General features: G+C 35.3%; 1 protein-coding gene and 1 pseudogene across 1 annotated transcript in view; both read left to right on the top strand.

Moving 5' to 3' along the window:
- The first annotated feature begins 7,749 nt into the window (after nucleotides 1-7,749).
- Nucleotides 7,750-11,792, top strand: LOC100263519 (uncharacterized; annotated as a pseudogene).
- A 5,239-nt stretch (nucleotides 11,793-17,031) lies between these two features.
- LOC100253247 (exocyst complex component EXO70A1) overlaps nucleotides 17,032-17,532 on the top strand; it is a 33,831-nt gene continuing 33,330 nt past the window's right edge. Inside the window, exon 1 of the mRNA XM_002268074.5 lies at nucleotides 17,032-17,334. Within this exon, the coding sequence (XP_002268110.1) occupies nucleotides 17,176-17,334 (159 nt within the window). The 5' untranslated portion in view covers nucleotides 17,032-17,175. The remainder of the gene's footprint in view (nucleotides 17,335-17,532) is intronic.

Here is a 17,532-nt window from a genome sequence, read left to right as displayed (position 1 = left end):
GCACTATTGTTCTCGGGCTTTCACCGAAGGATACGCGTCCGCACCCAAATACACTCCCCATTCGGAGTCTTCCCGAGGTAACTTTTGGGTCTTTCACCCTAGGGATCTCTCTCCCTTCTTAATTCGCCCCACACGGGCTTCCACTTCTCATCTCTATTTCATTCATTTATTTATTTATTTATTTTCACATAACCATGATGCAAATGAATGCCACAATTCCAATGTTCCTCAATAATTCAACAATCTCAACATTTCCCAATAATCCAATAAAATAATTTCACACATTACAATTTTCGATAATATCCCAAATAAATATTCAAAAAAACAATGCATATCAAAATCTTGAGATTTTACCACACTTACAAAATTTTTCAACCATTATAATAATTTCTAATATCCAAAATTAACTAACTATTTACCCTAAAATTTTCGAAAATATTCTAACCAATGCCTAAAAATTCACAAATCATTATATTTGCAATTTAACCCAAATTTTGGAATTTTCCAACCCATCTAATAATTTTTTAACATTTCAAAACAATTAATTATCAATCAAAATCAATTTCCCGAAATTCCAAAAATTCCAAACAAATCCCAAATATTCTAGAAAAATTCATACAACACTTATAATTCCTAATTAACTCAAAATGACAATATCTATAATTTTTCTTTTCAAGGGAAAAACATAAAAATTTAAGTTTTAGGGTTAGGGTCCCCTACCACAGATCTAAGAATTTAGCCGCTAACAATACGATTGGCCACCGTAGGATTATTCCCCTCGTCGAGTAGAACACCCCCTCCAAATCTGAGCCGAAACGGAGGTCGTTTGACCACCCAAACGGCCGGTCAAAGCTCCGGCGAGGTGAGATTTGCTACAGTGTCGCCGCCCCCTTTCTTCCAGATCTGCTACTGTTCCCTCTTCTCCACTTAAGCCCATTTCTTTTTATTTTAATCCACTTACCAAACAGCCCACTCAAGCCCATTTCGTTTCCTCTTAAACAACCCACTTCTTTTCCTTTTAATCAGCCCACTCAAGCCCATCTCTCTTCCTTTTAATCAGCCCACTCAAGCCCAATCCAAGTTCAAAATAAACCCAATAACTAACTACTATTTTTCTTTTAAAACCCTATTTCATCCAAGCCCAAATTACTCCATTTTCATTTCATTTTTTTTTATTTTTATAAAACACACAATTTAATATTTTTTCTCAATTTTATTATTCCTCAATTTAATTTAATTTATTTTTTATTATTATTATTATTATTTTAATTCTAATTAATTTTAATTAATTAACTTTTCATTTTTGTTTTCGTTTTTCTTTCCCGGAAATTCCCAATTACTCAAATCCTAAGAAATTTCCACCCTAAGGCTGACATGGCATAAAATTTTCAACTCGTTTAATTGACCGACACAATAAAACGAAATTCGCCAATCCGAAATTGACACGTGTTCTCCAAACGCTTTTCTTTTTGACTTTTCAACCATCACATAAAATAAGACTTTTCAAACTAAAATTGCTAACGTGGCATAAAATACCCGGTCATTACATTTTCTATGGATTTGTTCGATTATACGCTCAGTTTTATGATCCCTGTTTGGTCCATGGATTTTTATTGTGGCTATTTCATCTATTTTCCTTGGGGTGATTTGAGAATGATACGACTTTGTTTTAGTTTTCACTATGCATCATATAGGAGTCTTATTTTGTTCTTATCTCCATGGAACGTATTCTAGATCACTCACCTACAGCCAAGCCTGTTGATCTAAACATGAAACATGGCTTTGGTTGTTTTATTGGTTTCATTGGTTTGTGCTCTGTTTTGTTTTGCCATTCCCCTGTTCTCGGTATCCTACCTTGTTGTACATCAGGTTGTATGTCCCTACCTGAGGGATTCAGATAAAGCTATCACAGAACTATGCTTATGAGGGTTGAGGATGAATAAAGCTCCTCCAGATGGTTTGGGTTTGCGCAAAGATCTCGGATAGGAAAGAAGCAGGGTAATGCTTGAGCTGTATCTTGTGGAAATACTACAGCCGTGGTTGATCTGGATCAGTTTGTCACTAAGAATATTATACCGATCAACGAGAAAGAAGCTGTGCTGCCATTAACTCGAGAGTTTCCTAATTTCTACAATAAGGAAGACCTTGCCTTGTCTGGTGAACTAGAGCCATTTTGAAAGAAAGCCTCCTTCATGACTGCCATTGACTATATCGTTTGTGAGAAGAGTGATATTTTCATGCCGTCTCATGGGGGAAACATGGGCCATGCAATTCAGGGACATCGGGCTTATGCAGGTCACAAGAAGTACATAACCCCAAACAAAAGACAGATGATTCCTTACTTTCTGAACTCTCCTCTCCCTGAAGCAGAGTTCAACAGAGTGCTGTCAATGGCAATCTACACCGTTCTGTTGTTGGGTTTCTCATCACTCATTCTGCAACACTTGAAGCACTAAAGAGGTGGAGAATGTAAGTAGCTGTCATGATGTTCTCACTATGTACGAATGTGACTTTGAAGAAGACCCACCTTCAAGCTATGCGCAGATATAGATGATGAGCTGCTGGAATAAACAGTTTTGTCATAATTCTGATTTGTTACCTAGTCGTCACTCTAGGTAACAAAACCTAAGCTATCCCTTGTATATTTCATGACATAAGTTTAAGTAAAGAGGTATATTTAGCAAATGATGATTCTCTTCCCCTTATTTCCATCCTGCTCACTGTCCTAAGAAAAATTTAGCATCTTCAACCTTGTACCGCGTGTGCTTTCGGGTCCTATGGCTTTGTATCTAATCCCCATTTGCAAAACGTTCAGTGTGTGAAGTATTAAAATTGATTATTGTGAAAACTTGCCTTCCTTGTTGAACAAAGAAATATGTAGAGTTTGTTAGGTTGTTACAAGTTAGTGGAATTTTTTTATTTTGTTATTTTTCATTTTCTGGATGAGTTGGACTCTTCTCGATTGTTCCAAGCCTTCCTATATATGTTGCTATTGTACAATCAGTGAAGAGGGGGAATCAATGAATTAGTTTTATTTCTCTCTCAGGCCTTTGTTTGCCTTTCTTGCCATTTACCTTTTGTTTTTCTATTATGGTATCAGAGCATATTCCTTCCGTTTTTCCTTCCTTCTGAGCATGGCTAAGGGCAAACCTCCTCAGCATCCTTTTCAGTCTCCCATGGAAGATCATAGTAGTCCCTATTTTCTTCACAATGGTGATCATCCAAGTCTCTCTCTGGTTTCTCTTTCACTTGCTGGATCTAGTTCAAACTATCATTCTTGGCGCCGATCAATGGTTACAGCTCTAAATGCTAAGAACAAACTTGGGTTTATCGATGGAACCATCTCACGTCCTGCTGCAACAGATCTCCTTGATGGTCCTTGGTCTCGCTGCAACAGCATGGTCATATCTTGGCTCTCTAACTCGGTTTGCAAAGAAATTGCAGAGAGCATCCTCTATCATGAAACAGCCATCGAAATATGGAATGATCTATACGAACGATTTCATTAGGGCAGTGGTCCTCGAATTTTTGAACTCAAGCAAAAAATTCTTGCTCACACTCAAGGATCGGCTGATGTCAATACCTACTATACTCGACTGAAATCCTTGTGGGATGAGCTTCGAGAATTCAAGGCGATACCAGTTCGCAAATGCGGTGGCATGCGTGTTTATATGGAGGATCAACAACAAGAATCTGTGATGCAATTTCTACTAGGTTTAAACGAATCCTTCGCTCCGATTCGAGCTCAGATCCTGTTGATGGAACCGACTCCTCCGCTGAACAAAGTTTTCTCCCTGGTTGTTCAAGAAGAACGACAACGATCTCTTACCACCTCCAACTCTCCGGCATTCACTGCTCCTGTTTCCTCAAGATTTCAAGCAGCATCCAGAGCTTCTTCTCCTACTAATGCCTCTCGATCAAGAAAGGATCGCCCACTCTGTACCCATTGCAACATCTTGGGTCACACAGTTGATCAGTGCTACAAAATACATGGGTATCCACCTGGATTCAGAAATAGGTCCAACTTCAGGCCCAATGGTTCTCGCCCAAATCAGATGCTACCCAATAGTCTTCACACGAATCAGTTGACTCTCACAGATGGCTCCACCGCCTCTGCATCTCCACCGCCTCTCACTCATGACCAGCACAATCAGTTATTGGCTCTCTTGAGTTTGCACAGCTCGAGTGGCTCCTCTGCCTCATTCGGTGACAACAACCCGCTTCAACAATCCATTTCCAACTTCACTGGTATCCTTTCTCTTTCTCCTTCATCATCCACTCTCAACCCTAGCATTTGGATTTTAGATTCAGGGGCAACCCACCATGTTTGCACTAATTCCTCCATGTTTCACTCTATTCATTCATTTTCTTCCAACACTGTCACTTTACCCACTGGTACAAAAATACCAATCACCGGAATAGGCACCATTCATCTGTCACCTCATCTCGTGCTTGAACATGTTCTCTACATTCCAACATTTCAATTTAATCTTATCTCCATTAGTTCCTTAACTCAAACCAATTGTTTTTCCTTTGATTTTACTGCTCGTTTTTGCTTCATTTAGGACCATTCACAAGGGAAGCTGATTGGAATGGGTAGACGTCAAGGCAACCTTTACCTCTTAGATAGCTCAGTCTTTCGTTCTATTTCCTCTGTATTCGTTGTTGATAACAACACTTCTGCTCATGTAAACAAATTGTGGCATTTCAGATTAGGCCACCCATCCAATGTCAAACTCAGTGTATTGAAACCTCATTTACAGTTGCAAAGTAATGGCAATACCAATCTTTCTTGTTCAATCTGCCCTCTGGCAAAACAGAAACGTTTGTCATTTGATTGCCATAATAATTTATCTCTTTCTCTCTTTGATCTCATACACTGTGATATTTGGGGTCCATTTCATATTCCCACACATGATGGATTTCGTTATTTTTTGACAATCGTTGATGATTGTACAAGGAATACATGGGTTCATCTTCTACGTGCTAAATCTGATGTCAATACCATTTTTCCACAATTTTTCTCCATGGTTAAAACCCAGTTTGGTCTCACAATTAAAGCAGTTAGCAGTGACAATGCCCCTGAATTAAACCTGTCCAATCTCTTTACCCAACTTGGTGTGCTCCATTTTTTCTCTTGTGTTGAAACTCCTCAACAAAACTCGGTTGTTGAGCGTAAACACCAACACATCCTAAACGTAGCTCGGGCCTTATATTTCCAATCCAACATACCTATAGGATATTGGGGGGATTGTGTGCTTACTTCGGTTTACCTTATAAATCGAATTCCATCACCATTACTGAACAACAAAACTCCTTTTGAGCTACTTCATCATAGATCACCATCTTACTCCCATCTCAAATCTTTCGGATGTCTTTGTTATAGTTCAACTCTTCCTAGCACCCGTCACAAATTCTCTCCTCGAGCCTTACCTTGTGTCTTTTTAGGATATCCTTTTGGTTACAAAGGTTACAAAATTCTAGACTTAGAGACCAACCGAATATTTGTCTTCCGGAATGTTATCTTCCAAGAATCTGTGTTTCCTTTCAAGTTATCTCAGAATAATAACTCTGTTGCTTCAGATTTCTTTTCTGAAAAGGTGCTGCCTGTTGTACCAGTTTCTACCCCTTCCCCTTCTTTTGATAATTCGACTTCACATCCTAACAGCTCTGACTCTTCCTCCAATGACACTTCACCTCATACCACCTCCCACACAACCACCGGATCTTCTAGAGTATCCCAGCCACCCAAATATCTCTCTGATTATCACTGTTATTTAGCTTCTTCTACTCCTCGTTTCGATATATCCAACTCCACTCCTTACCCCTTATCCGATGTCATCTCCTACAATAAACTTTCCCCTTTTTTTCGTGCATTTTCTATTTCCATTTCCACCATCACAAAACCAACAACATATGCTAAGACAGTCGTTGTACCCGAGTGGCAGCATGCTATGTGAGCTGAACTGCAAGCTTTAGAGTGAATAATACCTAGTCTTTGTGCACTCTACCCCCTAGAAAAATAACAGTTGGTTGCAAATGGCTTTATCGTGTTAAATATCATGCTGATGGTTCTATTGAAAGGTACAAAACACAACTTGTTGCCAAAGGGTTCACACAGTAAGAAGGTGTTGATTTTTTTGATACTTTTTCACCTGTTGCCAAGATGGTTACTGTCAAGGTATTACTCTCTCTTGCTTCTATTTACAATTGGCATTTGACTCATCTTGATGTCAATAATGCATTTTTGCATGGTGATCTATCTGAAGAAGTTTTCATGCATCTTCCTCCTGGTTATCACCGTGAGGGGGAGCCTTTATTACCTTCCAACACAGTTTGTAAGTTACACAAATCCATCTATGGCTTGAGACAAGCATCTAGGCAATGGTTTGCAAAATTCTCTGGTGTTCTAATCTCTGAAGGCTTTCAGCAATCTCATTCAAATTATTCTCTATTTATCAAGACAATAGGAAATGATTTTATTGCTTTGTTAGTGTATGTTGATGACATAATAGTTGCTAGTAACAACAAGATTGTTGCTGATAATTTGAAGAATTCTCTCAACAAAAGCTTCAAATTAAAGGATCTAGGAAATCTCAAGTATTTTCTTAGACTTGAAGCAGCTAGATCAACTAAAGGGATCCTGATAAACCAGAGAAAATATGCTCTGGAACTCCTATCTGAAACAGGCTACTTAGGATGCAAACCTACCAAAACTTCAATGCAACCGAATATGCAACTTTCTCAAGATGATGGAGAGTTGCTAACAGATCCCAGCATGTACAAAAGGCTCATAGGGAAGCTTATATACCTTACTATCACCAGGCCAGACCTAACTTACTCGGTGAACAAGTTGAGCCAATTCCTAAGTCAACCGAGGAGACCACATTTGCAAGCAGTCTACAGGATTCTTCAATATATCAAAGGATCACCAGGCAAAGGTATTTTCTTCTCAGCTTCCTCATCTCTTCAATTAAAGGCCTTCTCAGATTCTGATTGGGCAACATGCCCAGATTCTAGAAAATCAGTCACTGGATTTTGTATATTTCTTGGAGATTCTTTGATATCATGGAAATCAAAAAAGCAAAGGACAATTTCAAGATTCTTAGCTGAAACAGAGTATCGAGCAATGGCTCATGTGACTTGTGAGCTAACATGGTTGATTGTCTTACTCAAGGACTTAGGAGTTCCACACACACAACCTGCTTTGTTGTACTGTGACAACCAAGCTGCTCTACACATTGCTGCAAACCCGGTCTTCCATGAGCGTACTAAACACATAAAGATAGATTGTCATATTGTAAGAGAGAATATTCAAACAGGTATGTTCAAAACTCTGCATGTTGCTTCACAACATCAATTGGTTGATATACTTACCAAATCTCTCTTTCCTAATCAATTCAATTCTCTCATAGACAAGATGGGAATGTATAACATATACATTCCATCTTGAGGGGGAGTATTAAAATTGATTACTGTGAAAACTTGTCTTCCTTGTTGAACAAAGAAATATGCAGAGTTTGTTAGGTTGTTACAAGTTAGTGGAAGTTTTTTATTTTGTTATTTTTCATTTTCTGGATGAGCTGGACTCTTCTCGATTGTTCCAAGCCTTCCTATATATGTTGCTACTGTACAATCAATGAAGAGGGGGAATCAATGAATTAGTTTTATTTCTCTCTCATGCCTTTGTTTGCCTTTCTTGCCATTTACCTTTTGTTTTTCTATTATGAAGCGTAAGGGTCTTAACAAAAAATCATGGTATAAAATGTGAACCAACCAAAAGGCTTTGTCTAATTCTTGTGGCCATGCAAAGCCCTTGTCTTTCTCTGCCCCACTTTCCACCCACACCTCTCACTCCACCCCCTCACCTCCTCTCTCTCTCACCTCCCACTTCTCCATGGCCACCGCCGCTACCACCAAGCTCACGCCCCATCTCCTCTCTCTCTCCTCCCCCCTCCGTCGCCGGAAACCCCTGCTGCACCACCTCCCTCCGCCGCTGCCCCGGAATGACCGTTCTTCTGCCTTAACACTGGGACTCTCTAGGCGGAGAATTACTTGCAAGGCGACGGAAGTGTCGGTGGCGGAGGAGTCGTCGGCTGCGGGCGATGGCGAGAACTGGGTGCCGGTGGTGCCGCTGTCGGCATTGCCCAAGGGGGAGCGGCGCGTGATAATACAGGACACAGAGACGATTCTGTTGTTGTGGTATAAGGATCAGGTCTACGCCATTGAGAATCGGTCTCCGGCTGAAGGGGCTTATTCCGAGGGATTGCTTAATGCGAAGCTCACCCAGGTTTGATTTTCAAATGCCTTTTTATAATTGCTACTATCCATTTGTTATGAATGCAAGGAAGCAATTTCGCTATTTAATGTTATTAAGTGAAGATGCAAATTGGTATTTGAAGATTGAACATTTTCCAACTATGGAATTATTTGATTGATCCTACATCATTGTTGCAATTAATGTTAGGATTGAAAATAATTAGGAATTTGCATATAAGTGTATCCCGCAAATCAGTAATCTCACTTCTCTTCCTGTTGAAGTACTATTGCTGTTGTTGTTGTTGGTTATGGTAGTGCTAGTAAATTTAGAGGAGAAAAGTTGTGTATTGATGTGGGTATCCCGAGAAAAGACTTTGGCATCACTTATTGGAAGGGTTCCGGAATGGGTTGATGGTTAATGGTAGGAAAATCAGAAGACAACTTTTTGAGTTTTGGGTATGATTCAGGAAGTGCTAGCAATGGTTGGAATATTTTGGAATGCATTGAATAATTTGGGCTTTGATGGTTTCATGAAAATTTTATTTGGATTTGAGATTTCTGTTGATGAGTAGAGAATTTAGTTCAATTGATTGGTGTTGATATATGAGTAGAGATTTGAGTTGCAGTAATGATAAAGCACAGTGGATATGGGACTCTTACTGTGGTTGTTGTTATTACTATTTTTGTTGTTTTTATCGTTATTTGTTGTGGGAGTGCTAACAAATTTAGAAGACAAAAGGTTGGGAATTGATTTGGGTTATTATGGGAAAAGAACCCAAGCATTATTTGGTATTCGAGTGATTGCGAAGGGATTAGTGACCGATGCTAGGAAAATGAGGTGTATGTTGTTATTTCTTTAACATTGGGAGTATTTCTTGAATTCAGGAGCAATTAATGATGTTTGGGATATTCGGGAATTTATGAAGTATCATGAATAGCATAGATTTTGTTGCTTTGATGAGAAGTCTTTTAGATTCAAGATGTTTGTTAATGATTTGAAAACGTGGTCAATTGTTTAATGTTAATACATCAGTGGAGATCGGAATTGCGACAATAATAAATCAATGCATGGATATTAGATGGGTAACTAATAACTATCACATAAAAAGGTTTGGTTGATAAAGTAGAAACAAATCTGAAAAAATTTGTTGTAGTTTTTGTTGTTTAATCTTTATGAACTAAGCCTTATAAATTCAAATACTTTTTTCAGTCTAATTAAAACATAATGAAACTGTTGTGCATGACCAAACTGTTGCAGATGTCTTCTCTTCGTCTTTCTCCAAATCGGCGATACCTCCATACTTCTTATCAGTCCTTATTTAAGAATCTAAAATACGTTCTTTTTGCTTTTCTTTTTCTTTTTTTAAATGCTTGTTATTTAAAAAATAACAAAAATTACTCAGATATTAAAGATGAGCTCTAAAGAGACTTCTGTAAAACAATTCATTGTGGATGCTTTATGAGCTCTTTTTAAGATTGTTGCCAAATGGAGTTTTTCAAAGTGAATGCAATGGGTTTTCCTCAAAATTTTGACAAATTAATCAATTCATCAATAGGATTTGTCAATTTAGAAAAATATGCAGGTCCCTAGAGTCCAATTAAAATTAGACGTCAAATTGTTATATAACAATCTTGGGAACATCTACAATGTGGGAGTCACATAACAGAACCTTGCAATGGTGATCAAAGACAGAGACTGAAAAGTTACCAACCAAACAAGGAAGTGAAAAAGTTCAGGGGCTGACATCACAAACTGATGCATCCGTAGAGATGCCAACAATGTTGATCATATCGGACACAATAACAGTGTCTTTATCTTGGAGTGATTTTGAAGGTATTACGTCCTAATAAAATAAAAGATTGTTGGGTTGAAATTATACTACAACTTACATTATGAGTAGTTCTAACTAGAGAGGCACACAGGTTATGTGTAAATTTACTTATTTTGATCCTTGTATCAGATCATGTATTTTGACTAAGCCTGAAATGTGTAAAATTTTTATTTCACCCTTGCTGACAAGATTACTTTTGGAAGCACAGAAAGGGCAGATAAAGAACTCATATATACCGCTTCTTTGTATAGTGGATTAGACTGTGGTTACCCCTCATGATAGAACAGGCCTGAGAGAAGTTTCCATTCAATAGAAATGATCCAGTGAAATGCTACTATTACATGAAGAGAAATCCTAGTTAAGAGGTTCTAAATCAATTTCTAAAGAGATGGAAGAGGAAACTTTCAATTCGATATATGTAGGTTCCTTTTTTTTCCCTTTCTTTATTGATAGAATTGCCCAGACACTCACCAGTTCCAGATTTTCACATACATTGGGTTTTTATGTCAGAGGAATTGAAAATGCAAAACCAATATGGAATTTATATACCTTATTTAACCTCCAAAATCCATACAAGCAACTTGGAATTCAAGTAATAAATTGACAGCATGGTAGGATTATTCTGCAAACCTATGCTCGGTACCAGTTAGTTAGGAACTTACGATACATTTTGGTGCTGCCAAAGTATAGATTTGAAGGACACCATATCCTAACATTCATATATAAAATGCATTGCCTAGTGATATTTTTCGGGAATGATGAAAAGTAAAACCTGATGATGAATTTCTTTTTTCCAGGATGGCTGTATTGTATGCCCAACAACTGATAGCATATTTGATCTTCAGACTGGATAAATCAAGGATTGGTATCCAAAAAACCCTGTGCTCAGAGTTCTCACACCTGCCTTAAGGACGCTCTTCATTTATCCTGTGAAAACTGATGATAAAAATATTTACATCAGAATGAGTGGAGGTGTAAGTTCAGATGCATCAGCAGAGATTGTTTTCAGTGGGAAGGCTCAACCTGGTTTAACTGCAACCGATGTAAATGTGGAGGAGGTAATTTTTTCCTTTTGAAGTTTGCCAAATGATAATTCAAACCCGTCACAAACTAGGGAAAAAAAAGTCAATATTTTCCATCTTCTGGTTTTAACCTGTGGTTTCCAACTTGTGTTCCAGGTTAGAATGATTGTTGATGAGGATCAAGAGGGTTTTGGTTTCACAGGGAAGAATGAATTGATAAATGGAAAGGCAGCTGTGTTGTTATTAGATTTTGAACTCTTGACTGGTAAAGGTATTCTCAAGGGAACAGGCTTCTTGGACTTTCTTTATGCTGTTTCAAATGCATTCAAGTAGGCCTCAGCTTCCTCTTAGGGATGAAAAGAATTTTTCTGATCCACATGGAGGTAATTTCTTTGTGTAGTCGGACAATACTTATATGTTTTATCTTTTGCATTTTTTCTTGTTTTACTGTATAAATTATGTTGGCTCTATAAATCAACTCATGTCAATCATTGTTTATGTTTTGAGAAATATCATTCGTCACACAGTCCAAAGTATTGATGGTTCAAATGTTTGGAACCACCACAGGATGTGTTTAGACATTTTCACAACTTGTATTTTGTACTCTACTCTAAGTTGGATTATTTAACTTGTAACTGAGAATTCCTTACTGGCTGAAATGCTTAATTGTTCCCAGTAATCCTACTTTGTCGATATATTTCTAAGTGCCGATGACCTACATTTCTGGACTGGCAGGTGTCACTTTCTACAATGGCCATGCTGCTCTATTGTAAGCTTATTTCCCCACCATGTTGTGTTGCATTTCTAGCTGCTCCAAAGCATAGAAAAAGGTGGGCTGTGAATCTTGTGATAGGTGGTGATTTTCTAACATACAGTCACACTCCATGTTCATGAATAAAAAGGGTTCATATAAACAACCTCATTAAGTCAGGGTTAAGGCTTTATTATATTTTTGTGCCTGAAAACTTGGTGTGGATAATTTTAGGGGTAATCATTTTAATATGCTCAAAATTGTGCACTCACACAAGTAAATCAAGCTCCAAAGGAAATCTGGTTTTGAGGGTATCTTTATATGTGCTGTTCTCTGTGCACTCCACATCCTGGCGTTGCTCAGGGGTGCTTATAGTATGTATGCAAGAAATAAAATATCAATGCATTGAATACCACCCAGAGTGTTGTTCTATGAGTTTATTCTTTAATACTGCTTCCTTGCTGAAATGCACAGAAGATGTGGACCTCTAGAAATTAGTTGCCACTTTCTTGGTATGATGGAAATTTCTTGATCAGAAATGTGCATTTATGATTTATGCGCTTGTATGTGTGTGTGTTTTTTCCTTTTTCTTCCACTGTTTTATTGATTCAACAGACACTTGATGCTTAGATAAGCTGTTATCTTGATGTGTTATCTAATTCAGAAGCCCTTTGGTATATAGTTATTCTGTGAATCAAAGATGAATATGCAAATATTTGAATAGTCTTCTAGTGAGGCTTCTCTTGTCTACTGTAGAATAAATTTCTCAACTTGGAATAGGTATTTTGCCCTTGACCGCTATACCAGTATTTCAAATTTCCCAATTCCGTTAGATGCCCGTTAGTCTCTGTAGCCAGAATAACTTGGAAGAAGTCTTTTGAGGGAACAGCGATATCCGACGATTCTAAAGTTTCAAAGTTCAGAAGCCAATACACGAGTATTTGAATTCTTGATTCCATTTCTTGTTGTGACCAAATGATTAAGAAGCATAATACTGGGAGGGAAAACGATCTTTGACAAATAGAAGTTTGAATGTTCAGAATTCATCTTCTTGTGGTATGTAGTGTTTTTTCCAACGTTGTCGTTAGGAGACTAGACCTGCACCTGATGGTTGGCTCTCATTGTTGCGGTCAAAGAGCATGTGTCTGTTAACTCAAATCTTGTTTCTCTGCATCCCAGCAACCTTTGTACACCTTAAAGATGTTTTGAACATATATGTTCATGTCTCTTTCAACAGTCCTAAAGTCATGTTCTGCGACTAGTCATCCCAAGAGTCCCACTCTCCATGCATAAGCCATGGATATGAGAAAACCCATCAAGCCTCTCTACTGATGAGCTTTGAGTGCAAGCTCTGTAGTTTATGAAGACCTTGTATATAACACTGAGTGGATTTCTCAGGCTTAGGTTGATGTCTTCATTGTTGGGCACTCATTAAAGAACTTCATCACCAATTTTTTTGGGTGAGTCTCTAGTGAAAAATGGTTCATGGTTCATCAGTTGCCATCATACTATCCTGGTCTTTGTTAATATGTCATTTTTCCTTACTTGTACTAGTGTTGAAAGGAAAAGTATGGTGGTTGCATTACTTTTTTCATGATTTACAAGGCATTCTAAGACTTAGCAAATGGAAACTTTTGAGGTCATGGGAATTAGTAACCAACCTTTTTAGGTTGATTTGAAATCTTTTACTTTCAAAGGTGTTTGGGAGACCACCTTAATTGTTGAAAAGTAGGAAAAGTAGCTGTTGATTGTCAAATCTAACTTTTCATTTATGTTTGTTTCGTAAAAGACCACAAAAAAAAAATTAAAAAAAAAGAAAATAATTTTCTTCATGTTATGAAAAAATGTGAGAAATTGAAATACTAATAAAAATAAAGATTTTAATAATTAAAATTAATTAAAAATGTATATATTTTAAAATTATTTGATCTTTAGGAAAAAAAAAAGTGAAATAAGGTTGAAGAAATGTAAAATATATATATATATATATACTATTGACATTAAATTTATTTTTTCTTCTTTTTTTTCCTATTTTTTCCCTCTCATTTTCTCCCAATTTTAAATATAGCGTAAAATATTTTCCTAGAAAGAAAAATAAATATTATGACCATGTTTGGATTTTAGAAAGTTTGAAAGGGAAAAAAATAGTGAGAAGAAAAACATAAAGAAGATTTATAAAATATTTTCTTTTATTTGGATGTTAAAAGGAAAAGTTGAGGGAAAAAAATATTAGAATTATTAAAGAATACAATTTTTGGGTGAGTATTTAATTTTGTGCTAAAAAATTATTATAATTTGTATTTATTAATAACTACATTGTATTGTTTCCTAGTCAGGCATACTTCAAAAAAATGATATTTACATCGTAAGATAAGATACCAATATATGGGAATTTAAATTATTTGCAAAAATAGTATAAAAAGTTGAAACAAATATGCAAAAAAAATGTAAAATAAATTAAAAATGATTGATATTAATGTACTAAAATGTAAATTAAATCTTCATTACTTTAATTTAAAAAAGAACACATATTTCTTATACATCTAAATATTTTCATATTACAAAAATATTTATTAAATGATATATACATAGTTTTTCAAGTCAAATACATAAACATATATCCTTTGATATTGGTTTGTTAATAGTCAATCCATGATTTTTGAAATGAATATATATATATATATATATATATTTGGTAAATCTAGACCCGTATTTTCACATGCGTTTTCATTTAATAATGAGACTTAGGTGGTGTTTGTTTTTTTACTTAATTCTAAATAGAACCTTAATGTTTAATAGTATTAAATATTAAGTTGTTTGTTTTTATAGTATTTTATTTCTATTAAGTATTAAAAAGTAAAAAATAAAACTAATATGTTATTTTTTCTATTTAGAAAAAGTTACATATTTTGGCTTTTTCTATTTAGTAAAAAGTTTATAATAAGTCATGAAAAAGTAGAAAAACAAACAACCTAAATTCTAAAACTAAATTGTTTTCAGTAAAAAGCAAAAAAAAAAAAAACAAACATCATCTTAGTCTTAATAAATGAACCAATTTTAAGGGTAATAATGAAATAAAATAAATAAAATCTCGATCATATAGATGCTTATTTAAATTTAATAATAGGCTTGAACTCAAAAAATACTATTATTAAGCTTTATTGGGTTGACTAATATTTTTTTAAAATTAGAAAAAAATGGAAACCCCTCAAAAAAAAAAAACTCAGATTTGGATCATACATATTCAACATTGGTATAAAAAATAATAATTAAAAGATTGGAAAAATTTAGGATTTAAGAGAAGCATCCCCAAACCCATATCATTTTTCAACTGGTGAATTGAGTATGACCAAGATTGAGAAGCTCAACTCGTAAATTGTCAACGTGGTCCATGCATGCATGCGCCTCGTGATTCCATTTTTCCAAACTGTTTCATGGTCAAAACTCCTTTTGTATTTTTGGTAATTTCTGAAGATCATACATAGTCAAAATGTTTTTGTGCCACCAGTTTTACAAGTGGGGGGAGAAAAAAAATCTCTGACATTATTTTTATTTTTTATTTTTTCATCAGTGGATTATTGGGTTGGATTCAATGTATATTTCTTTCGCTCCCACCCACAAGTTACCTTTATATTGCTTAAAAATAAATAAATAAATAAACAAAACTAGAGGTTGAAATGCCCATTATAACCTTTGTGAGTGTTTCCTTTTTTTTTCTTTTTTTTTTGAAAAAAAAAAATTAGACAAAAAGTTATTCCCTGTGTGATGAGGATATTATTTATTTTTTTATTTTTTATTTTTTTTAAGAGAATTTCCATTGTGATTCATGACATCATGCATGACCTAATTTAGATATTTCTAATGTAAAGTTAAATTTGACCCATTACAAGATAATACAAATATATAAATTTTAGGTAAAAAAAAAAAGGTTTAAAGAATAAAAATATAAAGTTTAGGTGATAATAATAATAATAATAATAATAATAATAATAATAATAATAATAATAATTGTATTATCATTTTCAAAGATTCTTGTAGTTATAAATCAATTCTTTGTCACAATATATGTATATTTTCATAAACCAAATATGTACACAAAAATTTCAAGACAAATTCTCATATGGATCATCAGTAAGTGTGTCCAAAGAAGAAAATTGAAAAAAGGAAAAAACAAACGACAAAATTGAACTTTTTTTTTTAATGGTTGATTAGTATTTTCCAATTACAAGCATTCCAGTTTCACTATCAAACTTTTTAAGTAACCAATAAAAATAAACTAGCTTTAGGGCCACAAGCAAGCCTTCCCACGTCATCATCAATTGGTCAATTTAGAGTATAAAAAAAAGATTGAGTCCACTAAAGAAAAGGGAACAAAACTTTAAGTTTCAAGTGCAATCAATATGGTCACAATGCAACTATTGTATGGTCAACTTAGTCCATAGACCAAGTTTTATATTTTTGTTTTTTTAATATATGATAATTACAACAAAAATTGACAAGCATGTTTTTGTATGGGTTGGTTTTATTGTGGGAATGTACACCCACTTACAATTTATTATGATGCTGAAATGATTTGGAAAAGCATTTTGTTTTTCAAAAATGCTTTTTTTGGTGATGGTAGAGTTCAATGCTTTTTTAATATTAAGGAAAAAGAGAAAAAAGAAAAATAATATTAATTGTTTACATTTTTTTTAATCATTTTTCATGTCCCTCAAATGGGAAAAGATAAGAGAATAAAATGACAAAAAAAGAGGTGAAAATAAAACAAAGTCGGTATTGAGGAGAACAAAAAGAAAAAGTATATATATATATATATTTTCCTAATAAGATTATTTTGATGGATTTTATTAAAAAGAATTAATTTTACAAATTAAAATATTATTTTATCCATTTTAATCAAATAATTCTTTATGAAGTCTCAATAATAAGTACTAATAATGCTACTAATAATTAATAATTTACCTTTTATTGCACATTTTATACATCACTTATGTCTCAGTAATAAGTTCGCGAGTTTTTATCACGTTTTAAGGAAACTTCCTAATAAGTAGTTTTAAAAAATTCTCAAAACTCTTTTTTTAATTATTTGAAATTTGAAAAAAAAAAAAAAAAAAAAATCCGCGGACGCTGTTACATGTTTTTTTTTTTTCCCTTTCTTTTCCATTTCTCCGATTAATTTCGCAGCTGCAAGGAAACGAGTAAAAGTCCTTTCCGGGTAAAACGTCAAACTTGGCAGCCTGGCGTATATGTGCCACCATTGGCTTCGCATCCCTCTCTAGGTTCCGGATCGCTGACACAGAGAAAGGGAGAAATGGGCGTAGCAGTAGGCATGGATGCGCTGAGTGAGAGAGCGGCGATGATGAGAGAGTCAGTGCAGAAGAGCCAGACCATCAGCGACAGCATCGTCTCCATTCTCGGCTCCTTCGACCACCGTCTCTCTGCCCTCGAAACTGCCATGCGTCCCACTCAGGTAGGTAGCTCCCACTCTGTTTCACCAGAGGAATGCTCATGCTCATGCTCTTTCTGTTTCTCTTTCTCTCTTTCCGATGTACCAAAGCACTCTCGATCAAGTAAATTACTTGTGTTAGGCTTAAGATTCAAATTTTTGTCTCCTTTCCTTTTCCTACATTTTCTCGGCGACCAAACGGAACTTGATTTGGCTTTTCCC

This window comes from Vitis vinifera, chromosome 13 (genome assembly GCF_030704535.1).
Source record: "Vitis vinifera cultivar Pinot Noir 40024 chromosome 13, ASM3070453v1".
Classification (NCBI taxonomy): domain Eukaryota; kingdom Viridiplantae; phylum Streptophyta; class Magnoliopsida; order Vitales; family Vitaceae; genus Vitis; species Vitis vinifera.
The sequence above is the reverse complement of the archived record's forward strand: the minus strand, read 5'-3'. Positions and strand labels throughout refer to the sequence as shown.